Source organism: Coregonus clupeaformis, chromosome 25, assembly GCF_020615455.1.
Source record: "Coregonus clupeaformis isolate EN_2021a chromosome 25, ASM2061545v1, whole genome shotgun sequence".
NCBI lineage: Eukaryota > Metazoa > Chordata > Actinopteri > Salmoniformes > Salmonidae > Coregonus > Coregonus clupeaformis.
The window spans coordinates 30,592,956-30,619,693 of NC_059216.1; the positions used below are offsets into that span (position 1 = coordinate 30,592,956).

Sequence of the window (26,738 nt, forward strand, 5' to 3'; positions counted from 1 at the left end):
CATGACAGTCCACAAGAGATACCAATTTGCACGTCAAGCATATAATTAACAGCTCTAAACACTAAAATGTAATAAGCATGGACCTTTCTATGTAATAAGCATGGACCTTTCTAATGACCAGTTTAGTGTGTGAAAAATACAGGTCTGAGCAGACATTAAATCACAGGTGCCACTTATTCCCTGCCAGGCTTGCAGTTAAGGTCTGTTATGAGATGCTCTGAAAGGTCTCTGTCACCAAAAGCTTGACCTAAACTTGGACTAAAAAGCATTAGAGAGTCTCAATTGACATTTTTTATTCCAGGAATAGTCTCAATCTGGATCTCAAAGTTACTACAATTCACAATGATTTAAGTGTGCACGCTGCGCCCAAAATGACACCCTATTCCCTATGGGCTCTGGTCAAAAATGGTGCACTGATAAAGGGAATAGGGTGCCATAGGGACAACACCGCTTCTCTACAGGAAGGTGTTATGTGAGTTTTGCTGGCCTACCCAGCGGAGCCTTGAGGAACTTCCTCTCGATTCCCTGTTGGATGTGGGCCAGGGCCTGAGCCAGGTAGTGGACAGTGTTGTTGACCAGCTGAGGGGTGCTGGGGCTGGTGGAGGCAGCGCTCATACACTCCCCCTTCAGCTCCTGTACCCTGAACAATGACACCTGTAACCTGTAACAACATGGAGCAGACATGTTGAGAGAAATGGTGTTAAACTTAGACTTCGCTTCCTCTGGGAGTCAAAGATACAGTGGGGATAAAATAATTATAGAGTAAAGAAAATAGAAAGCTATGTGGAATTTGAAAGTCTTATTGTACCAGCTGTTGCCATTTGAGGACATGAGCTTCTCTATTCAAACATCAAATCTGTACATGTCTGGTACCTATGCCTTTTCTCAATTAACTCAATGTAACCATATTCCTTATATCTAGCTAACCTATAGCTGAGCTAAGCTCCTGTAACCTGACCAATGAAACCTGTAACCTGCACATGGTGAAGAAGAAAGAGATGCTTTTTTACTGATCCTATGCTTTCTGGACACAGCTGCTTGTCGAACATCTCATTTCCAAAATCATGGGCATTAATATGGAGTTGGTCCCCCCTTTGCTGCTATAACAGCTGCAACTCTTCTGGGAAGGCTTTCCACTAGATGTTGGAACATTGGAAGCAAGTCCACGCAGCATTCAGCCACAAGCATTAGTGAGGTCGGGCACTGATGTTGGGCGATTAGGCCTGGCTAGCAGTCGGTGTTCCAATTCATCCCAAAGGCGTTTGATGGGGTTGAGGTCATCGCTCTGTGCAGGCCAGTCAAGTTCTTCCACACCGATCGACAAACCATTTCTGTATGGACCTCGCTTTGTGCACAGGGGCATTGTCATGCTGAAACAGGAAAGGGCCTTTCCCAAACTGTTGCCAAAGTTGGAAGCACAGAATTGTCTAGAATGTAATTAAAATTCTGTAGTGTTAAGATTTATGTTCACTGGAACTAAGGGGCCTAGCCCAAACCATTATTCCTCCTCCAAACTTTGAAATTGGCACTATGCATTGGGGCAGGTAGCGTTCTCCTGGCATCTGCCAAACCCAGATTTGTCCGTCGGACTGCCAGATGGTAAAGCGCGATCCATCACTCTAGAGAACGCGTTTCCACTGCTCCAAAGTCCAATGGTGGCGAGCTTTACACCACTCCAGCCGATGCTTGGCATTGTGTGCGGTTGCTTAGGCTTGTGTGCGGCTGCTCTGCAAGGGAAACCCATTTCATGAAGCTCCAGACGAACAGTTATTGTGCTGACGTTGCTTCCCGAGACTGTTTGAAACTCAGTAGTAAGTGTTGTAACCACCAAGACTCTTCCTAGAGCTGGACGCCCAGCCAAACTGAGCAATCGGGGGAGAAGGGCCTTGGTCAGGGAGGTGACCAAGAACCCGGTGGTCACTGACAGAGCTCCAGAGTTCCTCTGTGGAGATCGGAGAACCTTCCAGAAGACAACCATCTCTGCAGCACTCCACCTATCAGGCCTATATGGTAGAGTGGCCAGACGGAAGCCACTCCTCAGTTAAAGGCACATGACAGCCCGCTTGGAGTTTGCCAAAAGGCACCTAAAGACACCCAGACCATGAGAAACAAGATTCTCTGGTCTGATGAAACCAAGATTGAACTCTTTGGCCTGAATGCCAAGCGTCACGTCTGGAGGAAACCTGGCACCATCCCTAGGGTGAAGCATGGTGGTGTCAGCATCATGCTGTGGGAATGTTTTTCAGCAGCAGGGACTGGGAGACTAGTCAGGATCGAGGGAAAGATGAACGGAGCAAAGTACAGAGATCCTTGATGAAAACCTGCTCCAGAGCGCTCAGAACCTCAGACTGGAACGAAGGTTCACCTTAAAATAGGACAACGACCCTAAGCACACAACCAATACAACGCAGGAGTGGCTTCGGGACAAGTCTATGAATGTAAAGGGTGTGAATACTTACATAAATGTGATATTTCAATCGTTTTTTTATTATACATTTGCTAAAACGTCAAAAAAAACTGTTTTTGCTTTGTCATTATGGCGTATTGTGTGTCGATTGATGAGGGAAAAAAACTACTTATCCATTTTAGATTAAGGCTGTAACGTAACAAAATGTGGCAAAAGTCAAGGGGTCTGAATACTTTGAATGCACTGTATAGTGTACTTTGCAGATAAAATATATAGCATGAACAAACACCAAACCCATTTAAGTATATGGTAGCTATGTATTTTTATCAGACGTAAAGATAATTAATCAATGTAACCATTAATTATATCTAGCTAACCTCTTGGTGCACAATATGACAGAGAGTAGTACACAATTCAGGTCATGATGCAGTGAATGTACAGCATTTACCTGTCTTTTTTCAAGTTATCATTTATTTCCATTTTCTCCACGTCACCATTCTCGCCTTTCCCAACACCATTCTCCTTTAACTCAGGGCTCAGTAGTTCATAGTGGCCTTCCTCCAGTGCTTTCCTCCATGCACTCCTCTCCATCACCTACAATACATGACCAACCAGAGATGTCAGACAATAATCCCCAATGTTTTCATTCACTGAAAATTACATGTTAGTTTTTAAAGTTTGGGAGGAAAATTGGAATGCATTCAGATTAAATTCTTAAATTCTGCCTACCACTGTATATAAATAAAAACATATATCACAGTTCCTCATAACAGCTAATTCCTTACCTTGTCAAATACAGTGTAAATACCTAATCATTACTAAGAATGAAGAACTGATTTCATGCTGCCTCAACTGTATTACTATGTGAAATAATACAATCAGAAAAAATAGCTTTTGACCAAATCAGAGCCAGTGTACCTTTGCACCCTGGTATACATACAGATTATATACAACCAGCGGGTTTTACAGTTCATCAGCAGATAGGAAGAGGGCTCTCTGGCAAGAACAAAGGCGGAGGGCTCTGCTTTATGACCAATAACAAGTGGTGTAATTGGGAAATCTACAGGAACTTCTGCTCACCCGACTCGGAATACTTGATCATCAAATGTCACCCTTTTTACCTTCTGAGAGATAGAGATCTCAGGGATTATCGCCACAGCTGTATAGATCCCACCCCAAGCAGAAACCAAAAATATAAAAGATCTTCATTGGACCTTGAACAAGCTGGAGACCCCGTACCCGGAGGCAGCATTCATTGTCACGGGGGACTTCAACAAAAGTATACTGAACAAAAATATAACCGCAACATGCAACAATTTCAAAAGATTTTTACTGAGTTACAGTTCATAAGGAAAATCAGTCAATTTAAATAAATAAATTAGGTCCTAATCTATGGATTTCACATGACTGGGAATAAATATATGCATCTGTTGGTCACAGATACCTTAAAAGAAATGGGCCTCAGGATCTCGTCATGGTATTTCTGTGGATTCAAATTACAATCGATAAAATGCAATTTTGTTCGTTGTCTGTAGCTTATGCCTACCCATACCATAACCCCACATGACGCCATCCACGTGGTCTGCGGTTGAGTCCGTTTGGACGCACTGCCAAATTCTCTAAAATGACGATGGAGGCGACTTATGGTAGAGAAATGAACATTCAATTCCCTGGGAACAGCTCTGGTGGACATTCCTGCAGTCAGCATGCCAAATGCAAGCTCCCTCAAAACTTGAGACATCTGTGGCATTGTGTTGTGACAAAACTGCACATTTTAGAGAGGCCTTTTGTCCCCAGCACAAGGTGCCCCTGTGTAATGATCATGCTGTTTAATCAGTTCATTGACATGCCACACCAGTCAGGTGGATGGATTATCTTGGCAAAGGAGAAATACTCACTAAAAGGAATGTAAACAAATTTGTGCACCAAATTTGAGAGAAATAAGCTGTGTGTATGGACATTTTCTAGGATCTTATATTTCAGCTCATGAAACCAACATTACATGTTGCGTTCATACACACACAAAAGTATGTGGATACCCCTTCAAATTACTGGAGTGGGCTATTTCAGCCACACCCGTTGCTGACAGGTGTATAAAATCGAGCACAGCCATGCAATCTCCATAGACAAACATTGGCAGTAGAATGGGTTTGGCGGATGTCAGGAGAACGCTACCTGTCCCAATACATAGTGCCAACTGTAAAGTTTTGTGGAAGAGGAATAATGGTCTGGGGCTGTTTTTCATGGTTCGGGCTAGGCCCCTTAGTTCCAGTGAAGGGAAATATTAACGCTACAGCATACAATTACATTATAGACGATTCTGTGCTTCCAACTTTGTGGCAACAGTTTGGGAAAGGCCCTTTCCTGTTTCAGCATGACAATGCGCCCCCGTGCACAAAGTGAGGTCCATACAGAAATGGTTTGTCGAGATCGGTGTGGAAGAACTTGACTGGCCTGCACAGAGCCCTGACCTCAACCCAATCAAACACCTTTGGGATGAATTGGAACGCCGACTGCGAGCCAGGCCTAATCGCCCAACATCAGTGCCTGACCTCACTAATGCTCGTGGCTGAATGGAAGCAAGTCCCCGCAGCAATGTTCCAACATCTAGTGAAAAGCCTTCCCAGAAGAGTTACTGCTATTATAGCAGCAAAGGGGGGACCAACTCCATATTAATGCCCATGACTTTGGAATGAGATGTTCGACGAGCAGGTGTCCACATACCTTTTGCTCAGTGTAATTTGAGAAAGTGGTCCCGAATTACTATCAACACATTGACTGACTGTCCAACTCGCAGAGGTTCTATGCTGGACCACTGCTACGCACCTTTTTGACATGGGTGTAAGGCCATCTCCCGTCCTCCTTTCGGCAAATATGACCAGGCCTTCATTTTGCTCCTTCCCACCTACAAAGACTCAAGGGGGAAGTTCTGGTGTTCAGGTCTGTACAGCGCTGGTCTGACCAACCAGAATCCATGCTCCAAGACTGTTTTGAAACGCATAGATGTGATACCAATGGCGTCTTTCAAAACGTATTCGAATCAAAAACCGTGGATTGATGGCAGCCTTGTCTGGAAACTGAAGGAGAGAGATGCTGCTTATAAAACACCAAGGTGACTGGGGACAATTGTATGGTTAAACCGTACAAATACCACCTACGCAGATCGCTCAAGATGGCTAGGCAAGTATAGGGACAAAGTGGGGGAGCAATTCAGCGGGTCGGATATGAGGTGTATGTGGCAAACGATCACGGATTACAAAAAGAAAGCCAGTCAAGTCGCGGATACCAACGCGCCCTACCGGAAGAGCTAAACAAATTTTTCCTCACGCTTCGAGCAAAACGACTGAGCTGCCGAGGAGAGCCCCTGAGGACAACGAGGGTTACGTGCTTACGATCTCCACGGGGCACGTATGCAAGTCATTCAAACGTTAACCGTCGCAAGGCTGCCAGCCCAGACGGCATCCCAAGCCGCGCCCTCAGAGCACGTGCAGACCAGCTAGCTGTTGTGTTCAGACATTTTCAATCTCTCGCTCAGGCCGTTATCCCCACCTGCTTCAAGATGTCCACCATCATCCCCGTGCCCAAGAAAAGGAAAGCAACTGAACGACTACCGACCCGTAGCACTCACTTCAGTCATATAGTGCTTCGAGGCTAGTCAAAGACTACATCACCTCCTCAACACACTCAACCCTCTCCAATTCGCCTAACGCCCCGACATACCATAGACATACTACAGGCAGGAGGTACGCACTGACAGTGTGGTGCCAGGTAAACAACCTCTCCCTCAACATCAGCAAAACAAAAAGGAGCAGATTGTGGACTTCAGGAGTACCCAGGCTGGGCACGCCCCCATCTTCACCAACGGGGTCAAACCACATGGACACTGAAGGCGCAACAGCGACTAACCTCAGGAGGCTGAAGAAATTTGTGCCTGTCCCCAAGAAACACTCAGTGTTCTACAGGAGCACCATCGAGAGCATACTGTCCGGCTGAATCACAGTCTGGTACGGCAACTCCACCTCCACTTACCGCAAGGCACTACAGAGGGTGGTACGCTCAGACGAACGCACCATTGGGTGCACACTGCCTGCCCTCCAGGACACCTACAATACCAGGCGTCGCAGCAAGGCCAAGAAGATCATCAGGGACCTCAGCCACCAGAGCCACAGCCTGTTCTCCCAGCTTCCATCACTCAGACACAGCAGTAAATGCACATCATGGCAAATAGTAACAGATTGACTAATAGCTTCTACCCCCAGACCATCAGGCTGCTGAATAGCCACCACTACTCCTAACCTTGATTTGGCCCAGTGTACCCTGGTAGATGCGGTCCTCTATATCTAGCAGCAGGTCTCTCAGCCTGTTGCCCATGAAGTTCTCAGCAGGAGCCGCTGTGCCCTCTGGGAGAGGAGCAGGGGCAGCCTTGGACTTGGCCGAGACCACTTTGCTACCACCAGCCTCTGGTTTAATATCTGCAAACAAAAAAACAGACATAGGCAAAACAGTGAATATCCCAAACATACAGTATGAGCAATCAATCACTCCTGAAGTGATTGTCAGCTGAAGTGCAGTGAGACAAACAAACCAGTGGACCAGAGTCCATATGGAGTCAGTGACAACTGGGCTGTGTTTACACAGGCAGCCCAATTCTGATATTGCCTTGTTCACATTGGCAGTTTGAAGTGACTCAAATCAAAATGTTTGGCAAATCCAATTCGAAACTGTTCTCTTTCCTTCAGTGTGAACAGCCAAAAAGCACATGGAATCGGATATTTCAAGCTACATTTCTAACCACCTTCGTAGGTGGTTTGAAATCAGATACAAATCTGATTCCTGGCAATGCGACTGGCCTTGCTAGATACTCTGTTGACAGTTTGAGAAGAACATATGGTGGCGAACTAGCTTGTTCATTGCCAGAAAGCTAAACAGGTACCTAGATGGATAATTGACTGCTGTGGCTAGCCAAAACGGACTCGTATTGAAAGTTGGATCATCTTATCCTTTGAGGCTTTAAAAGTGTTCTTACACTATGATTTTGAAACAGTCAAAGCAACTGGGAAACGTTGTCGCCTTAGCTTGCCACATAACTCCTGAGTGATAAGAAGCAGGACCACCACTGCGCACACACCCGTCGCTACTACCGTAGCCATGTCAGCAAATGACTGCTGTCTGAACACAAACACATCTGATTTGGTCACTTGTAACTTGCCATTTGGACAGTCGGTATTCCAAAACAGATTTGATCATTAAGGCCTACAGTGTGAACAAGGCTTAATTGGTGTTTAGACCAATCACATCAGATCTTTAGACCAATTAGTGAAACAAATATCAGAATGCAGCCCTGTTGATGTTAGAAAGAGATTTATAAATACATTTGATTGATTGGCCATTTGGATCAAGATGCTCTAGCCAGAGGCCTCTCCTCTATAGTCTGGTAGACTGCAGTAGTCAGTACCTGTGTGGTGGTAGCGGTCAGCTGCAGCAGCGGTACTGAGGAGCTGTGCGATACGTTCCTTCTCCTGAACCAGGGCCTCCTTCAGGCTGCTCTCCCTGTGGCCCCGTGGGTTCAGGGCCTCAATCAGCGCTTCCACCTCCTGGAGGCTGCTGTAGAAGGTCCACTGGTTAGGACGGTTCACTGGGGGAGCAGAGCTGCTCTGCACAGGGGCTGGCAGGACAGGTTTGGAGTCAGGGCCTGGGGTACAGCCTGTATGCGAGAGGTCCTCTGGTTCTCTGGCTTCGTTCGGAGACACCTCCATCCACTCAGCCTTGGCTGGCTCCTGTTCCTGGGTCTCCAAGGTCGGTTCCTGGGGTTCCAGCATGTCCTCTGTCAGGCCGAAGTAGTCGTCCTCCACGAAGAGGGCTGATGTGGAAGGGAAAAGCCAGTAGCGGCGGTAGAGGCGGTCGCGCCCCAGGGGGAGGATGTAGGTGCAGGCTGCAGCCTTCTGAATCCTCTCCTGGAGCTCCTTCTCCCTCTGCTGCTGCTGAGCAAGCTCCTCTGGGCTCAGGCCTGGGCTCACCTCTTTAGGCTGATTCTCCTTGGGATTGCTACCTTCCTCTATGGGTGAAATCAAAGGTCTGTGTTAGAATGGCAATAATGAGACTAACCAGAGGGGAAAATAGTTGACTGCATATAGAACTGGACCACAGAACATAGAACAATGTAGAACTTATTGAACATTCCCGTTCCAAAACATTCCCAGACAAAAGCCCATAAATGTTACTGTTCACCACAACAATTGATCGAGTCACACTATGTGAAAGCCTTCTAGGATTGCTAGTAGTATGTAAATCTAGGGTAAGAGGACTGAAGGCTATTACTTACGCTTCTTAGTCTTGCTGTTGGTAGCCTGCTCCTCCTCATCCTCGGTCTTATCTTCCCCATGGCTCTCAGTGCTGGTGTTCATTTCTTCAGTCTTCATGTTGCCATTTCTTCCTTCCTCTTCAAGCAGCTTTTCATGTTTCTCTTTCAGCTCTTTCAGTTTCATCTCCTGTTCTTTCAACTTCTCCTCCTTCCTCTTGCGGACTCTGATGGCAGCCTCCTCCCTCTCTCTGCGGTGCTGCTCAGCCTTCAGTTCCCTGAGCTCCTGCTTGGCCTGTCTCTGCTCGTCAGCGCTGTCCTCTATGAAGTCCCTGGTAGACACCAGAGTCAGCAGCTTCCCACACAGAGCATGGAGGATCTTCAGCTTCTCACCTTGGACAGAACACCACAGATACATTACACTCATGCTACACTCAAGGCGTTACCCTGTATGATCACTCCAGTGTTTCCCCAAGTCATGTGGCTTCAAGTGTGTGTGTGTGTGTGTGTGTGTGTGTGTGTCAGTCTCACTTGGCAGCAGGTCGTAGACAGCAGTGCAGGACAGCCTCTTGATCAGAGCGGGGTTGGCCAGTCTCAGCTCAACACAGGGGTCGTCTGTAGAGCCGAAGCCTCCCTGTTTCTGGTAGCGAAACTTGGTGTTGGTGGAGTTACAGTCGGCCCCCGATGCTAGGATGTGCAGCCTCAGGATTTCTGACAGAGTACAGCTGTCCAGGTCCAACTGCTTCAGACTGCAGCCTACAGAGACCGACAGTCGTGTACTGTATAGTTAGTGTACACTACCAGTCAAATTTTAGAACACCCATTAATCCAATTTTTTATTAAATTTAAGCCTTGAAAGTTGATGCTAACAATTCCTACAGGTGTTCCAACTTTTGTTGATTACTTACAAACCCTCTGTCTGTATAAAAGCAGTGTTGGAACAGACTGTGTTACTACACCCTCTTAAGCATTATTTGGACAGTATTGTACTGCAGGAAGTAGTATACTGCTATCATAATGGCGAGAAAAGGGCAATTAACAAAGGAAGACAGACCATTATAACCCTTAAAGGTGTAGGTCTTTAGAGAAATTGCAAAGAAAGCCAAGGTGTCAGTGAGTACAGTTTCCTACACCATCAAAAGGCACTATTAATATTATTATTATTAGTTGGAAACTGGAGGAAACTGACAGGAATAGGTCTGGCAGACACAAAGCCACAACAGAGTCAGAAGACAAGTTTCTGAGAGTCAACAGCTTGCATGATAGGCGGCTCACAGGACAACAGCTTCAAGCACAGCTTAACACTTGTCGAAGTAAGCAAGTCTCAGTTTCAACTGTGAAGAGAAGACTTCAAGCTGAAGGTTTGACAGGTGGAGTGGCAGTAAGAAAGCCATTACTAAGATGGAAAAATAATAAGAAGAGGCTTGCCCGGACCATGAAGCACAGCCAGTGTACTACTGAAGACTGGAAGGTCTTATGGAACGATTAATCAAAATGTGAAATCTTCGGTTTATCACGCAGGGTTTTTCAAGCTAGTAGAGTAGGCGAAAGGAAGGTTCCTCAATGTGTGACACCAACTGTCAAACATGGAGGAGGAAGCCTGATGGTCTGGTGCTCTTTTGCTGGATCCAGAGTCGACGACTTGCACAGAATGAGTGGCACCCTGAACCAGAACGGCTACCACAGCATTTTGCAGCGCCATGCAATACCATTTAGTGTACGCCTAGTTGATCAGGGGTTCCTACAGCAAGATAATGACCCAGAACATACCTCCAGGCTGTCAGAACTACCTTAGAAGAAAATAAGACGGTAGGCTTCAAATCATGGAATGGCCAGAACAGTCTCCAGACTTTAACCCCATCCAGCTGGTTTGGGATGAACTGGGCAGAAGGGTGAAAGCAAAGCAACCTACAAAGCGCAACACATTTGTGGGAAGTTCTGCAACAGTGTTGGGGAAGAACTTTCCGAACAATATTCGATTTCCATTGTAGAAAGAATGCCACGAGTGTGTTCGGCTGTTATGTCTGCAAAAGGTGGTTACTTTGATGAGTCAAAAATGTAGATTACATTTTGTTAAACAAAATGATTCCATTATTATTTTGTCTCCAATTGTTTATTTGTTATATGCTTTAATTTCAGAGTACATTAAGACATTAAACTGTGTGAATTTCAATACAAACTGGAAAAATTGTGTTCTAAAACTTCTGACCGGTAGTGTATACTACTGTATACAGTGGGGGAAAAAAGTATTTAGTCAGCCACCAATTGTGCAAGTTCTCCCACTTAAAAAGATGAGAGAGGCCTGTAATTTTCATCATAGGTACACGTCAACTATGACAGACAAATTTAGATTTTTTTTCTCCAGAAAATCACATTGTAGGATTTTTAATGAATTTATTTGCAAATTATGGTGGAAAATAAGTATTTGGTCACCTACAAACAAGCAAGATTTCTGGCTCTCACAGACCTGTAACTTCTTCTTTAAGAGGCTCCTCTGTCCTCCACTTGTTACCTGTATTAATGGCACCTGTTTGAACTTGTTATCAGTATAAAAGACACCTGTTCACAACCTCAAACAGTCACACTCCAAACTCCACTATGGCGAAGACCAAAGAGCTGTCAAAGGACACAAGAAACAAAATTGTAGACCTGCACCAGGCTGGGAAGACTGAATCTGCAATAGGTAAGCAGCTTGGTTTGAAGAAATCAACTGTGGGAGCAATTATTAGGAAATGGAAGACATACAAGACCACTGATAATCTCCCTCAATCTGGGGCTCCACGCAAGATCTCACCCCGTGGGATCAAAATGATCACAAGAACGGTGAGCAAAAATCCCAGAACCACACGGGGGGACCTAGTGAATGACCTGCAGAGAGCTGGGACCAAAGTAACAAAGCCTACCATCAGTAACACACTACGCCGCCAGGGACTCAAATCCTGCAGTGCAAGACGTGTCCCCCTGCTTAAGCCAGTACATGTCCAGGCCCGTCTGAAGTTTGCTAGAGTGCATTTGGATGATCCAGAAGAGGATTGGGAGAATGTCATATGAAACCAAAATAGAACTTTTTGGTAAAAACTCAACTCGTCGTGTTTGGAGGACAAAGAATGCTGAGTTGCATCCAAAGAACACCATACCTACTGTGAAGCATGGGGGTGGAAACATCATGCTTTGGGGCTGTTTTTTCTGCAAAGGGACCAGGACGACTGATCCGTGTAAAGGAAAGAATGAATGGGGCCATGTATCGTGAGATTTTGAGTGAAAACCTCCTTCCGTCAGCAAGGGCATTGAAGATGAAACGTGGCTGGGTCTTTCAGCATGACAATGATCCCAAACACACCGCCCGGGCAACGAAGGAGTGGCTTCGATCGAAGCATTTCAAGGTCCTGGAGTGGCCTAGCCAGTCTCCAGATCTCAACCCCATAGAAAATCTTGGAGGGAGTTGAAAGTGTGTTGCCCAGCGACAGCCCCAAAACATCACTGCTCTAGAGGAGATCTGCATGGAGGAATGGGCCAAAATACCAGCAACAGTGTGTGACAACCTTGTGAAGACTTACAGAAAACGTTTGACCTGTGTCATTGCCAACAAAGGGTATATAACAAAGTATTGAGAAACTTTTGTTATTGACCAAATGCTTATTTTCCACCATAATGTGCAAATCAATTCATAAAAAATCCTACAATGTGATTTTCTGGAATTTTTTTCCTCATTTTGTCTATCCTAGTTGACTTGTACCTATGATGAAAATTACAGGCCTCTCTCATCTTTTTAAGTGGGAGAACTTGCACAATTGGTGGCTGACTAAATACTTTTTTTCCCCACTGTATGTGCAGATACAGTGCCTTCAGAATGTATTCATACCCCTTGACTTAATCCACATTTTGTTGTGTTACAGCCTGAATTCAAAATGGATTAAATAGATTTTTTCTCACCCATCTACACAACATACAGAAATATCTAATTTGCATAAGTATTCACACCCCTGAGTCAATACATGTTATAATCACCTTTGGCAGCAATTACAGGTGTGAGTCTTTCTAGGTAAGCCTCTAAGAGCTTTGCACACCTCGATTGTACGATATTTGCACATTATTATTTTTAAAAATCTTCAAGCTCTGTCAAATTGATTGTTGATCATTGCTAGACAACCATTTAAGTCTTGCCATATTTCTTATTTTATTTGTTTAAAAAATTACCCCCTTTTTCTCCCCAATTTCGTGATATCCAATTGCGATCCAATTACAATCTTGTCTCATTGCTGCAACTCCCCAACGGGCTCGGGAGAGGCGACGGTCGAGTAATGTGTCCTCCGAAACGTGACCCACCAAACCGCGCTCCTTAATACCCGCCCACTTAACCCGGAAGCCAGCCGCACCAATGTGTCGGAGGAAACACAGTTCCTTGCCATAGGTTTTCAAGCAGATTTAAGTCAAAACTGTAACTCGGCCACTCAGGAACATTCACTGTCTTCTTGGTAAGAAACTCCAGTGTAGATTTGGCTTTGTGTTGTAGGTTATTGTCCTGCTGAAAGGTGAATTAATCTCCCAGTGTCTGGTGGAAAGCAGACTGAACCAGGTTTTTGTCTAGGATCTTGCCTGTGCTTAGCTCCATTCCCTTTCTTTTTTATCCTGCAAAACTCCCCAGTCCTTAATTTTTTTTAATTTTTTTATTTCACCTTTATTTAACCAGGTAAGCCAGTTGAGAACAGGTTCTCATTTACAACTGCGACCTGGCCAAGATAAAGCAAAGTAGTGCAATAAAAACAACACAGAGTTACATATGGGGTAAAAAACATAAAGTCAGAAATACAACAGAAAATATATATATACAGTGTGTGCAAATGTAGCAAGTTATGGAGGTAAGGCAATAAATAGGCTATAGTGCAGAATAATTACAATAGTATTAACACTGGAATGCTAGATGTGCAAGAGATTATGTGCAAATAGAGTTACTGGGGTGCAAAAGAGCAAAATAAATAACAATATAGGGATGAGGTAGTTGGGTGGGCTAATTTCCGATGGGCTGTGTACAGGTGCAGTGATCGGTAAGGTGCTCTGACAACTGATGCTTAAAGTTATTGAGGGAGATAAGAGTCTCCAGCTTCAGAGATTTTTGCAATTCGTTCCAGTCATTGGCAGCAGAGAACTGGAAGGAATGGCGGCCAAAGGAGGTGTTGGCTTTGGGAATGACCAGTGAGATATACCTGCTGGAGCGCAGACTACGGGTGGGTGCTGCTATGGTGACCAATGAGCTAAGATAAGGCGGGGGATTTGCCTAGCAGTGATTTATAGATGGCCTGGAGCCAGTGGGTTTGACGACGAACATGTAGTGAGGACCAGCCAACAAGAGCGTACAGGTCACAGTGGTGGGTAGTGTATGGGGCTTTGGAGACAAAACGGATGGCACTGTGATAGACTACATCCAATTTGCTGAGTAGAGTGTTGGAGGCTATTTTGTAAATGACATCGCCGAAGTCAAGGATCGGTAGGATAGTCAGTTTTACGAGGGCATGTTTGGCAGCATGAGTGAAGGAGGCTTTGTTGCGAAATAGGAAGCCGATTCTAGATTTAACTTTGGATTGGAGATTCTTTATGTGAGTCTGGAAGTTGAGTTTACAGTCTAACCAGACACCTAGGTATTTGTAGTTGTCCACATACTCTAGGTCAGACCCGTCGAGAGTGGTGATTCTAGTCGGGTGGGCGGGTGCCAGCAGCGTTCGATTGAAAAGCATGCATTTAGTTTTACTAGTGTTTAAGAGCAGTTGAAGGCTACTGAAGGATTGTTGTATGGCATTGAACCTCGTTTGGAGGTTTGTTAACACAGTGTCCAATGAAGGGCCAGATGTATACAAAATGGTGTCGTCTGCGTAGAGGTGGATCTGAGAGTCACCAGCAGCAAGAGCGACATCATTGATATACACGGAGAAAAGTGTCGGCCCAAGAATTGAACCCTGTGGCACCCCCATAGAGACTGCCATAGGTCCAGACAACGTGTCCCCCTGCTAATGATTACAAGCATACACATAACATGATGCAGCCACCACTATGCTTGAAAATATGAAGAGTGGTACTCAGTAATTTGTTGTATTGGATTTCCCCCAAATATAACGCTTCACTATGCTTGAAAATATGAAGAGTGGTACTCAGTAATTTGTTGTATTGGATTTCCCCCAAATATAACGCTTTGTATTCAGGACAAAAAGTGAATTGCTTTGCCACATTTTTTGCAGTATTACTTTAGTGCCTTGTTGCAAACAGGATGTACAGTGGGGAAAAAAAGTATTTAGTCAGCCACCAATTGTGCAAGTTCTCCCACTTAAAAAGATGAGAGAGGCCTGTAATTTTCATCATAGGTACACGTCAACTATGACGGACAAATTGAGAATTTTCTTTCCAGAAAATCACATTCTAGGATTTTTTATGAATTTATTTGCAAATTATGGTGGAAAATAAGTATTTGGTCACCTACAAACAAGCAAGATTTCTGGCTCTAACAGACCTGTAACTTCTTTAAGAGGCTCCTCTGTCCTCCACTCGTTACCTGTATTAATGGCACCTGTTTGAACTTGTTATCAGTATAAAAGACACCTGTCCACAACCTCAAACAGTCACACTCCAAACTCCACTATGGCCAAGACCAAAGAGCTGTCAAAGGACACCAGAAACAAAATTGTAGACCTGCACCAGGCTGGGAAGACTGAATCTGCAATAGGTAAGCAGCTTGGTTTGAAGAAATCAACTGTGGGAGCAATTATTAGGAAATGGAAGACATACAAGACCACTGATAATCTCCCTCGATCTGGAGCTCCACGCAAGATCTCACCCCGTGGGGTCAAAATGATCACAAGAACGGTGAGCAAAAATCCCAGAACCACACGGGGGGACCTAGTGAATGACCTGCAGAGAGCTGGGACCAAAGTAACAAAGCCTACCATCAGTAACACACTACGCCGCCAGGGACTCAAATCCTGCAGTGCCAGACGTGTCCCCCTGCTTAAGCCAGTACATGTCCAGGCCCGTCTGAAGTTTGCTAGAGTGCATTTGGATGATCCAGAAGAGGATTGGGAGAATGTCATATGGTCAGATGAAACCAAAATAGAACTTTTTGGTAAAAACTCAACTCGTCTTGTTTGGAGGACAAAGAATGCTGAGTTGCATCCAAAGAACACCATACCTACTGTGAAGCATGGGGGTGGAAACATCATGCTTTGGGGCTGTTTTTCTGCAAAGGGACCAGGACGACTGATCCGTGTAAAGGAAAGAATGAATGGGGCCATGTATCGTGAGATTTTGAGTGAAAACCTCCTTCCATCAGCAAGGGCATTGAAGATGAAACGTGGCTGGGTCTTTCAGCATGACAATGATCCCAAACACACCGCCCGGGCAACGAAGGAGTGGCTTCGTAAGAAGCATTTCAAGGTCCTGGAGTGGCCTAGCCTGTCTCCAGATCTCAACCCCATAGAACATATTTGGAGGGAGTTGAAAGTCTGTGTTGCCCAGCGACAGCCCCAAAACATCACTGCTCTAGAGGAGATCTGCATGGAGGAATGGGCCAAAATACCAGCAACAGTGTGTGAAAACCTTGTGAAGACTTACAGAAAACGTTTGACCTGTGTCATTGCCAACAAAGGGTATATAACAAAGTATTGAGAAACTTTTGTTATTGACCAAATACTTATTTTCCACCATAATTTGCAAATAAAGTCATTAAAAATCCTACAATGTGATTTTCTGAAGAAAAAAAATCTCATTTTGTCTGTCATAGTTGACGTGTACCTATAATGAAAGTTACAGGCCTCTCATCTTTTTAAGTGGGAGAACTTGCACAATTGGTGGCTGACTAAATACCTTTTTTCCCCACTGTAGTTATTAAGACCTGCATCCTGCAGGTTTAAAGCTTATTTTCTTGCAATACATTTTGCCATGTCTAATATGTATTCATGTGATATTTGAGCGACAGAAAAATTGGGGGCTAAAAAAAAACGAATAAAAAAAGATTAGCTGACATGGGCTAGTTGATCTGGACATTTCTGACAAGTTATAAATAGCTCTCTAAAGTATGCAATGACTGACATGACAAGAGGAAAAGCTGATGACGCACTACCCAATTTAGAAATTACACCTTCTGCATTCTACCATCACAACTTTCAAGAGTAAGTTTAAAGCCAGACAGTCTCGCTCTCTCTCCCCCTCCACTGACCCCTCGTGTCCCCCCTAGGGGGCGCACCCCACAGTTTGGGAACCACTGCTGTAGAGTCAGGCTCTCAGTACAAAATAAACAAATGCACAAATAGCTGTATATGAACATTGACTATATTAAAGACTGTTGTCCTTCTCTCACCTTGGTGCAGCTGAGGCCAGGCAGCAGCCAGAGAAGCCACAGCACTGATGGCTGACTGGGTGGGGTCCGCATCATCATCCAGGGCCTCACTCAGATCTGCCAACAAGGAAGACGATTCACTCAGTGAAAACTAAGATTTCACCATGATGCTAAAAATTGTCAGTCAGTCAATCCTACAGCCTGGATGAAATGTCGCCATTGATAACATCCAAAGTCTATTTGGTGACCAATCACAATGGGTTTACTAGACTAAAACAGAGTTTAAACATGGGTTTACTAGTTGACACTAAACAAGCGTTGAGGCCCGTTGCTGTCCCTACCTTTGGCGTCCGCCTCAGCCACCTGGTCGCGGGCCACCTCCTCCTGCTCCTCAGCTAGGGCCTGGAATATGGCCGACAGGAAGAAGAAGAGCAGCTCACACAACGGCCCCTCAGGGTCCGACACCACCAGGGCCTCCTCCAGCACCTCTGGAACACACAGACAAGGGCCCCACAGTCAGAAAACTCTTAACACACTCAACCAGACGGTCACTGTACTAGCGTACTTTCACACAAGAAATGACAAACTATATTCAAAAAGCAAACATGGGTGATAAAACAAAAAAAGTGCAGGACCAGTGATTGTATTTTTACAATGTTTTGCCAGTGTTTCTCACCGAGTGTGATGCCTTCTGGAAACTCGTCCTTCAGGTCAAAGAGCTCTCCGAAAGCTTTGAGGAATTCCAGTACCATGAGGGCGTCTCCAAATAGCTCTGCAGGCAGACGGGTCTTCACTGGGACCGGGGCTGGGAGATCCTGGACACCATGCCATAAAGGAGAGAGTCAGAAGCCTAAACATTCTAGCTTTATTTAACTAGTAAGTCATTGAGAACAAGTCTTTTACAATAATGACTTGGTTATACCATAGTCATTTGAATTCAATCCCATATACAAATGTAGAGATAGCATTTAGGACAATGTTTCCCAACCTTGACTGTGTCCCAACCCCCAAAAAACTAGCACGGTCCCAGACAATGTTCCCTCTAAGCTGTGTGCGTGCGCCGGGGAGCTGCCATGCAGAAGAAATATCAGCCCGCGCAGAGAAGCACGAGATTGAACTTCAAATCAACTTTCTGGAGTTTTCCCCCCTTTGTTAACACTATCAACATTTCTCTTTACTGTGGCAATTGTGATCGAATCAATGCAATATTAGCCACTTTCAATGCAACGTACAGTAACAAAACTAACTACCCAAGACTTAGTATACAAAACTAACTATGCAAGAGATTGTTGTAGGCAGAACGCATCAGAGTAGGATTATATTGCATTGACATGCAAGACTCAGCCTGTACTCTACACAGACCGGTGTGGCATAACCAATCAGAGCTGTAGCAGGCATATATGCAAATAGACCATTGCCATATATGGATCTGTGCCATTCACTTTCAACTGGACTATGTGTTTAAAGCATGAGTGGTCGTGAGTAGATGCGCTTGTTTTGAGATCAAAGCGAGAACTGCATGTAGTCAAACGTGCACATTTGTTCATATAATTTGCTAGTTAGTGAGTTATTAGCCCAGTTATAGATAATTTGTAATCAGCGATGTTAAATTGTTATGGGATGCATTTAACATTGTTTTTGATTGTAGGCCTACATTATGATCAAATTGCCACAGTAGCCTACTTGACCACTGTCTGAAACAGTAACTTAAAGCGGGTACAGCCTCAGTGTTCAAATCAAATGTCATTTGTCACATGCGCCGAATATGCTTACTTACAAGCCCTTAACCAACAATGCAGTTGAAAGAAAAATAAGTGTTAAGTAAAAAATAGATAAGTAAAAAAAATAAAAATAAAGAGGGGGTGGGACAATGCAAATAGTCCACAGTAAAGGAACACTGGAAGTTGCACAGAATTTTCACAACATTCAAGTTTGCACTCAGCGAAGCTGAAATTTGCTCAGTACCGAATAAATTTGCGGGAACATTGGTCCCAGGTGTGTTTGTGGTGTATAGCTAACTCATATTGACCATATGAACTGGCCATACATCGCTAACATCTCTGGGCCCAGGACAACTTTTGTATTAAATAGAAAAAATAAACATGTTTCAACTATGGAGGATGAGGCCAAATAAAGACTAGCTAAGGATGTTCTGGGGCTGCTTACCTTCAGGTCCTCACACTCCAAGTCTTCTCTAGGTTTGCTCCACATCTTCAGTCGCTCTGCATATTGCTTCTTTTCCTCCTTCAGCTTCTCCCTCTCCTGCAATACAGTATAATGATACAAACAATATAATCTACAGTGGGGAGAACAAGTATTTTATACACTGCCGATTTTGCAGGTTTTCCTACTTACAAAGCATGTAGAGGTCTGTAATTTTTATCATAGGTACACTTCAACTGTGAGAGACAGAAAATCACATTGTATGATTTTTAAGTAATTAATTTGCATTTTATTGCATGACATAAGTATTTGATCACCTACCAACCAGTAAGAATTCCGGCTCTCACAGACCTGTTAGTTTTTCTTTAAGGAGCCCTCCTGTTCTCCACTCATTACCTGTATTAACTGCACCTGTTTGAACTCGTTACCTGTATAAAAGACACCTGTCCACACACTCAAACAGACTCCAACCTCTCCACAATGGCCAAGACCAGAGCGCTGTGTAAGGACATCAGGGATAAAATTGTAGACCTGCACAAGGCTGGGATGGGCTACAGGACAATAGGCAAGCAGCTTGGTGAGAAGGCAACAACTGTTGGCGCAATTATTAGAAAATGGAAGAAGTTCAAGATGACGGTCAATCACCCTCGGTCTGGGGCTCCATGCAAGATCTCACCTCGTGGGGCATCAATGATCATGAGGAAGGTGAGGGATCAGCCCAGAACTACAGGGCAGGACCTGGTCAATGACCTGAAGAGAGCTGGGACCACAGTCTCAAAGAAAACCATTAGTAACACACTACGCCGTCATGGATTAAAATCCTGCAGGGCACGCAAGGTCCCCCTGCTCAAGCCAGCGCATGTCCAGGCCCGTCTGAAGTTTGGCAATGACCATCTGGATGATCCAGAGAAGGAATGGGAGAAGGTCATGTGGTCTGATGAGACAAAAATAGAGCTTTTTGGTCTAAACTCCACTCGCCGTGTTTGGAGGAAGAAGAAGGATGAGTACAACCCCAAGAACACCATCCCAACCGTGAAGCATGGAGGTGGAAACATCATTCTTTGGGGATGCTTTTCTGCAAAGGGGACAGGACGACTGCACCGTATTGAGGGGAGGATGGATGGGGCTATGTATCGCGAGATCTTGGCCAACAACCTCCTTCCCTCAGTAAGAGCATTGAAGATGGGTCGTGGCTGGGTCTTCCAGCATGACAACGACCCGAAACACAAAGCCAGGGCAACTAAGGAGTGGCTCCGTAAGAAGCATCTCAAGGTCCTGGAGTGGCCTAGCCAGTCTCCAGACCTGAACCCAATAGAAAATCTTTGGAGGGGAGCTGAAAGTCCGTATTGCCCAGCGACAGCCCCCGAAACCTGAAGGATCTGGAGAAGGTCTGTATGGAGGAGTGGGCCAAAATCCCTGCTGCAGTGTGTGCAAACCTGGTCAAGACCTACAGGAAACGTATGATCTCTGTAATTGCAAACAAAGGTTTCTGTACCAAATATTAAGTTCTGCTTTTCTGATGTATCAAATACTTATGTCATGCAATAAAATGCAAATTAATTACTTAAAAATCATACAATGTGATTTTCTGGATTTTTGTTGTAGATTCTGTCTCTCACAGTTGAAGTGTACCTATGATAAAAATTACAGACCTCTACATGCTTTGTAAGTAGGAAAACCTGCAAAATCAGCAGTGTATCAAATTCTTGTTCTCCCCACTGTATATTAACATGAGAAGTTGTATGGTGTACAAATCAAATGTAAATTAAACTCAAATGTCATTGATCAAAAAATAAGTTACTCAGACTCACTTTTTCCTTCTCTACTTTCCTCCTCTGCTTCTCCTCTTCAAACATCTTCTTCATCTCTTCTCGCTTCTTTTCTTTGTCCTCCTTCTCTCGCTTTTTGGCTTCCAGGTTATCTTCTTTCTCCCTCTTCAGCTTGGCCTTTTCATGTGCTGAACATAACAGACAGTTATAACTAAAGCATATTGTTTTAATGTGACAGTTCTGGACACACCGTACCAGTCAAAAGTTTGGACAGACACCTACTCATTCCAGGGTTTCTTTATTTGTACTATTTTCTACAGTGTAGAATAATAGTGAAGACATCAAAACTATGAAATAACACATATGTAATCATGAAGTAACAAAAAAAGTGTTTTATATTTGAGATTGTTCAAAATAGCCACCCTTTGCCTTGATGACAGCTTTGCACACTCTTGGTATTCTCTCAACCAGCTTCATGAGGTAGTCACCTGGAATGCATTTCAATTAACAGATGTGCCTTCTTAAAAGTTAATTTGTGGAATTTCTTTCCTTCTTAATGCATTTGAGCCAATCAGTTGTGTTGTGACAAGGTAGGGGGTGGTATACAGAAGATAGCCCTATTTGGTAAAAGACTAAGTCCATATTATGGCAAGAACAGCTCAAATAAGCAAAGAGAAACGACAGTCCATCATTACTTTAAGACATGAAGGTCAGTCAACCTGGAAAATTTCAAGAACTTTGAAAGTTTCTTCAAGTGCAGTCGCAAAAACGATAGTTACCGGAGTTGTAACTCCAGTTCTATGAGTGGAGCGGAGCCCCATAGGGGAGCTCTGCTCCTATTGGTTTACCCCGCTGCCTAGGCAGCGAACAGCCTGAGACAAAATTATGCACACACCTGCAGCCAATAGGAGTACAGGTGTCCCTATAAGAAGGGACGCTTCCCCTCAATCAGCCTCCCGAGAAATTATCTTTAGCGAGACTGGAGGGTCGGCAGGGCCTTAAGTCCTATGGGGGCTCCGCTCCACTCATAGAACTGGAGTTACAACTCCGGTAACTATCGTTCTATATCGTGGAGCTCCGCCCCATAGGGGAGCTCTGCTCCTATTAGTTTAAGGTGGAGCACAACGCTCCAAAATGTACTCCCTGCCGAGCCCAACACTTCCTACTTAAATGAAAAGGTTGGGCCTGGCTATGGCTGTGACCAAGTCCCACAGTACTGTGACACACTGTCACAATATACTGTGTACTCGGTACAAATCCGCCCCCACCTAGTCCCATGGCATTGCCAATGTCTAGTGGGCAGATAACCAGAATATGAGCCATACTACTCTGAACCAGCAGATAGATGGTACCTCAATATGCTGTCTTAAACAAAACCGACCACTAACTCTACACTGTGTATTCGGTAATCCACCACACTCAAATCTATGGATCCCCAAAGATTAATGGGTAGACTCCAGAACGAGTCATACTAATCTGAACAAGCAGAAAGATTGAGTCACAATTCCGTCAATATTATTTACATTTTACATTTACGTCATTTAGCAGACGCTCTTATCCAGAGCGACTTACAGTTAGTGAATACATTTTTATTTATTTTTTATACTGGCCCCCCGTGGGAATCGAACCCACAACCCTGGCGTTGCAAACGCCATGCTCTATCAACTGAGCTACATCCCTGCCGGCCATTCCCTCCCCTACCCTGGCTTGCTGGTGCTCTTTCATGCCGTCCCTAGGAGGGGTGCGTCACTTGAGTGGGTTGAGTTACTGACGTGATCTTCCTGTCTGGGTTGGCGCCCCCCCTTGGTTTGTGCTGTGGTGGAGACCTCTGTGGGCTATACTCGGCCTTGTCTCAGGATTGTAAGTTGGTGGTTGAGGATATCCCTCTAGTGGTGCGGGGGCTGTGCTTTGGCAGAGTGGGTGGGGTTATATCCTTCCTGTTTGGCCCTGTCCGGGGTTTCTTCGGATGGGGCCACAGTGTCTCCGGACCGCTCCTGTCTCAGCCTCCAGTATTTATGCTGCAGTAGTTTATGTGTCGGGGGGCTGGGGTTAGTTGGTTATACCTGGAGTACTTCTCCTGTCTTATCCAGTGTCCTGTGTGAATTTAAGTATGCTCTCTCTAATTCTCTCGTTCTCTCTTTCTCTCTGAGAACCTGAGCCCTAGGACCATACGTCAGGACTACCGGGCATGCTGACACCTTGCTGTCCCCAGTCCGCCTGGCCTTGCTGCTATTCCAGTTTCAACTGTTCTGCCTGCGGTTACGAAACCCCTACCTGTCCCAGACCTGCTGTTTTCAACTCTTAATGATCGGCTATGAAAAGCCAACTGAGAGACCTGAGCCCTAGGACCATACGTCGGGACTACCGGCCGTGGTGACTCCTTGCTGTCCCCAGTCCGCCTGGCCTTGCTGCTATTCCAGTTTCAACTGTTCTGCCTGCGGTTATGGAACCCCTACCTGTCCCAGACCTGCTGTTTTCAACTCTTAATGATCGGCTATGAAAAGCCAACTGAGATTTATTCCTGATTATTATTTGACCATGCTTGTCACTTATGAACATTTTTGAACATCTTGGCATGGTTCTGTTATAATCTCCACCCGGCACAGCCAGAAGAGGACTGGCCACCCCTCATAGCCTGGTTCCTCTCTAGGTTTCTTCCTAGGTTTTGGCCTTTCTAGGGAGTTTTTCCTAGCCACCGTGCTTCTACACCTGCATTACTAGCTGTTTGGGGTTTTAGGCTGGGTTTCTGTACAGCACTTCGAGATATTAGCTGATGTACGAAGGGCTATATAAAATAAAATTGATTGATTGATTGATTGACAACGCTGGGCCAATTGTGCGCCGCCCATGAGTCTCCCGGTCGCGGCCGGCTGCGACAGAGCCTGGATTCGAACCAGGATCTCTAGTGGCACAGTTAGCACTGCGCCACTCAGGAGCTATATGACCGGTCTAATAGTACCGTAACCAAAGTTACCCGTACTATTTTCCCTCATCATTCCGCCCCAACCCAGTTATTCACTGGTGGGCAGATCAATACATGCCTTCTACTGCACTGAACATATCAGTCAGGAGTCATGCTATACATGTTTCTTCTACAAGGAGTGGACCTGAAAGAGACCCGTCTCCTCAGTCCTGCATTCCTTTCTCCTAGCTCAAGGCCTCCCATCAGCCACGCTGAGTACAGACTGAGCCAAAGAGTTAGAAGACATATCTAAGAGATAAAAACTGATAAAAGGAGAAGGTGACGACCACGACGCCGCACAAATATCCTTCAACCCTGTTCATCTGAAAAGGGCCATAGCAGCCGCGACTCCACGAGTGGAGTGGGCTCTTATACCCGAGGCAATGGTTGCCCCGCTGCCTCATACGCCATCTCAATGCCTTCCCAAAGCCAATGAGACAGACGCTGTTTCGAAAGTGGTCTACCTAGTGCAGCCGCACCGTGACACACAAACAGCTGAGGCTATGACCTAATCGCTGTTGTGCGCTCAACGTAACAAGCCAAAGCACGCACTGGGCACAGGCGATGGAGCCTTTCCTCTCTCCTCTCCCCATGGGGAGGGCGAGAAAAAGCCCACAGCTCCACGGTCTGTGATCTATATGAGCTCTTAATAACCGTCGGCATAAATGCCGGGTTAGGACGTAACACCACTCTGCTCAAGTCGCCATTAAATGGCAAGGCAGTCGGGTCTTGTTGAAAGAGCACACAAATCACTGACACGCTTAGCAGTAGTCAAAGCGAGCAACAGTGCTGTCTTCACAGACAGCATTCTGAGGGGAATTTGATTCAATGGTTCGAACGGCGCCTCACAAAGCGCTTCGAGTACCAAAACCAAATCCCACTGAGGAAGCGTGGCTCTAGGCATTGGCTAAGCCGCCGCGTTCCTAATAGGAAACATTTCACTAGAGGGTGGCTGAAGAGAGTGTCTCTGCCAAACCCCTCATGACAAGCTGAAATCGCCACTGCAAAACACCTTAATGGTGGCGGGCAATCGCTGCTTATCAAAAAAACTGTAGGAACGAGAGAACACTCAACCTGACAGCACAAAGGGTCCACATTCTCTGTGACACACCACTGTGTAAACCCGTTCCATTTACTGGCATAAACCCTGGAAGTGGAACCGGCATGTGAACCCTGTATGGTTCTGATTACTGAATCAGATAACCCACGGCGCTCTAGCCTGTCCCTCTCAGTAGCCAAACCATCAGTGGTTGGCCTATTATGGGCAACTGCCCTATCGCGCCTCCCGCCTGAGACAGCGCGTCCCGTCAATGTGGAATTGGCCATGGTGGCGCAATCAACATCTGAATCATCTCCGCGAACCATGGAGCCCCTGGGCGATCGGGAGCCACCAATATGATTGACAGGCCGCCTGATCTAACCCTGGCTAACAGTGACAGAATGCAGGACAGCAGTGGAAATGCATACAGGAGAACCCTCGGCCACGGTCGGTGCGCAAATGCGTCCCTCCCCAGTGGCAGTTCGTCCTGAGCTCGTAGAGAGAACAAGAGAGGGCAATGCGCGTTCACGTGTGACGCGAACAGATCCACCTCGGTTCTCCCGAACCGTTCCCAAATTTGGAGAACAATGTCCGGGTGCAGACGCCACTCGTTGTCCCGAGGACCCCCTCTGGACATGAGGTCTGCCCCTACGTTCAAGTAGCCTGGAATGTGTGCTGCTCTCAACGAGCGAAGGTGCTCATGAGCCCACAGCAACAATTCCTCCGCCGCCCGGTGGAGTGCAGGAGACCTGACTCCTCCCTGGTGATTGATGTGGGCTACTGTGGTTTGGTTGTCTGACCAGACCAGCACATCGCGACCCCGAAGGGTAGACGCAAAGTGGGTCAGAACCAGTAGAACCGTTTCCAACTAAGAGGTTGATGTGACGACTCGAAAGAGGCCACACACCTCCTATCGCTTGGGTCTGACGTCCCTCCCCATCCAGTCAGAGGCATCTGTAAACACTGGACTGTAGGAGGACACTTTGCCTATCAGGACTAGGTGCGTGAGAACGCGCAGGTCTCTCCAATAGTTCAGATCTGCTCTGAGCGAGAGAGGAGCCACCACCAACTTGACGACGTTCACGCACTGGGTCTAGTCGTAATTGGACGAACCATCGCTGTATTCTGCGCATGTGCAAGAGTACCAGCGGGAACACGAAATGGGCCGACGACATGAGACCCAAGAGTGACCGAAAGCGCTGTTACCGTGTGAGTCGGACGAAACCTTCATAGGGCTAGCAACAGGGCAACCCTTCGAGGATCCAAAATTTGAGCCCTCATCGTTAGTGTCTCTGTATTTCCAGATAGACAATCTGATGACTGGGCCAGGCCGAGCTCTTTTTCCAATTCACAGCGAACCCCAGACGCGTGAGATGAATCACTGTCTGTGTTGTGTGTGTGATCGCCAGCTCTGCTGATGGGGCGAGAACCAGTAAGTCGTCTAGGTAGGCTAGTAGCCTTATTCCCTGACCACGCAACTGTTCTATTGCCGCCTCCACACATTTGGAAAATGTGCGAGGTGCCAAGGCGTACCCGAATGGCATCCTTGCGAACTCGTACGCCACCCCTTGAAAGGCGAAACGCAGAAACTTCCTGTGACGCGGCTGTACCGGCACATGAAAGTACGCGTCCTTTAGGTCTATGCTCGTACAAAAGTCTCCCCTCTGGAACACTCCAGTAGACGTTTTGTCGTTAGCATTCGGAAGGGCAGTTTGGCTCCACGCTCGTTGAGAATACGTAAATCCAATATTGGCCTCATTCCCCCCGTTTTTTTGGGCAC

At 45.7% G+C, this 26,738-nt stretch overlaps 1 protein-coding gene across 5 annotated transcripts in view; it reads right to left on the reverse strand.

The window, feature by feature from the left end:
• LOC121539519 (bromodomain adjacent to zinc finger domain protein 1A) overlaps positions 1 to 26,738 on the reverse strand; it is a 59,288-nt gene that overhangs the window by 14,587 nt on the left and 17,963 nt on the right. For all 5 annotated transcript variants that reach the window (XM_041848076.2, XM_041848077.2, XM_041848073.2 and 2 more), the window contains 11 exons: positions 21,000 to 21,145; positions 19,192 to 19,287; positions 17,702 to 17,840; positions 17,367 to 17,513; positions 17,047 to 17,142; positions 9,237 to 9,461; positions 8,730 to 9,098; positions 7,863 to 8,462; positions 6,704 to 6,879; positions 2,856 to 3,001; positions 492 to 661 (listed from right to left, as the gene is read on the reverse strand). In XM_041848076.2, the coding sequence (XP_041704010.1) occupies positions 492 to 661; positions 2,856 to 3,001; positions 6,704 to 6,879; positions 7,863 to 8,462; positions 8,730 to 9,098; positions 9,237 to 9,461; positions 17,047 to 17,142; positions 17,367 to 17,513; positions 17,702 to 17,840; positions 19,192 to 19,287; positions 21,000 to 21,145 (2,310 nt within the window). The remainder of the gene's footprint in view (positions 1 to 491; positions 662 to 2,855; positions 3,002 to 6,703; positions 6,880 to 7,862; positions 8,463 to 8,729; positions 9,099 to 9,236; positions 9,462 to 17,046; positions 17,143 to 17,366; positions 17,514 to 17,701; positions 17,841 to 19,191; positions 19,288 to 20,999; positions 21,146 to 26,738) is intronic.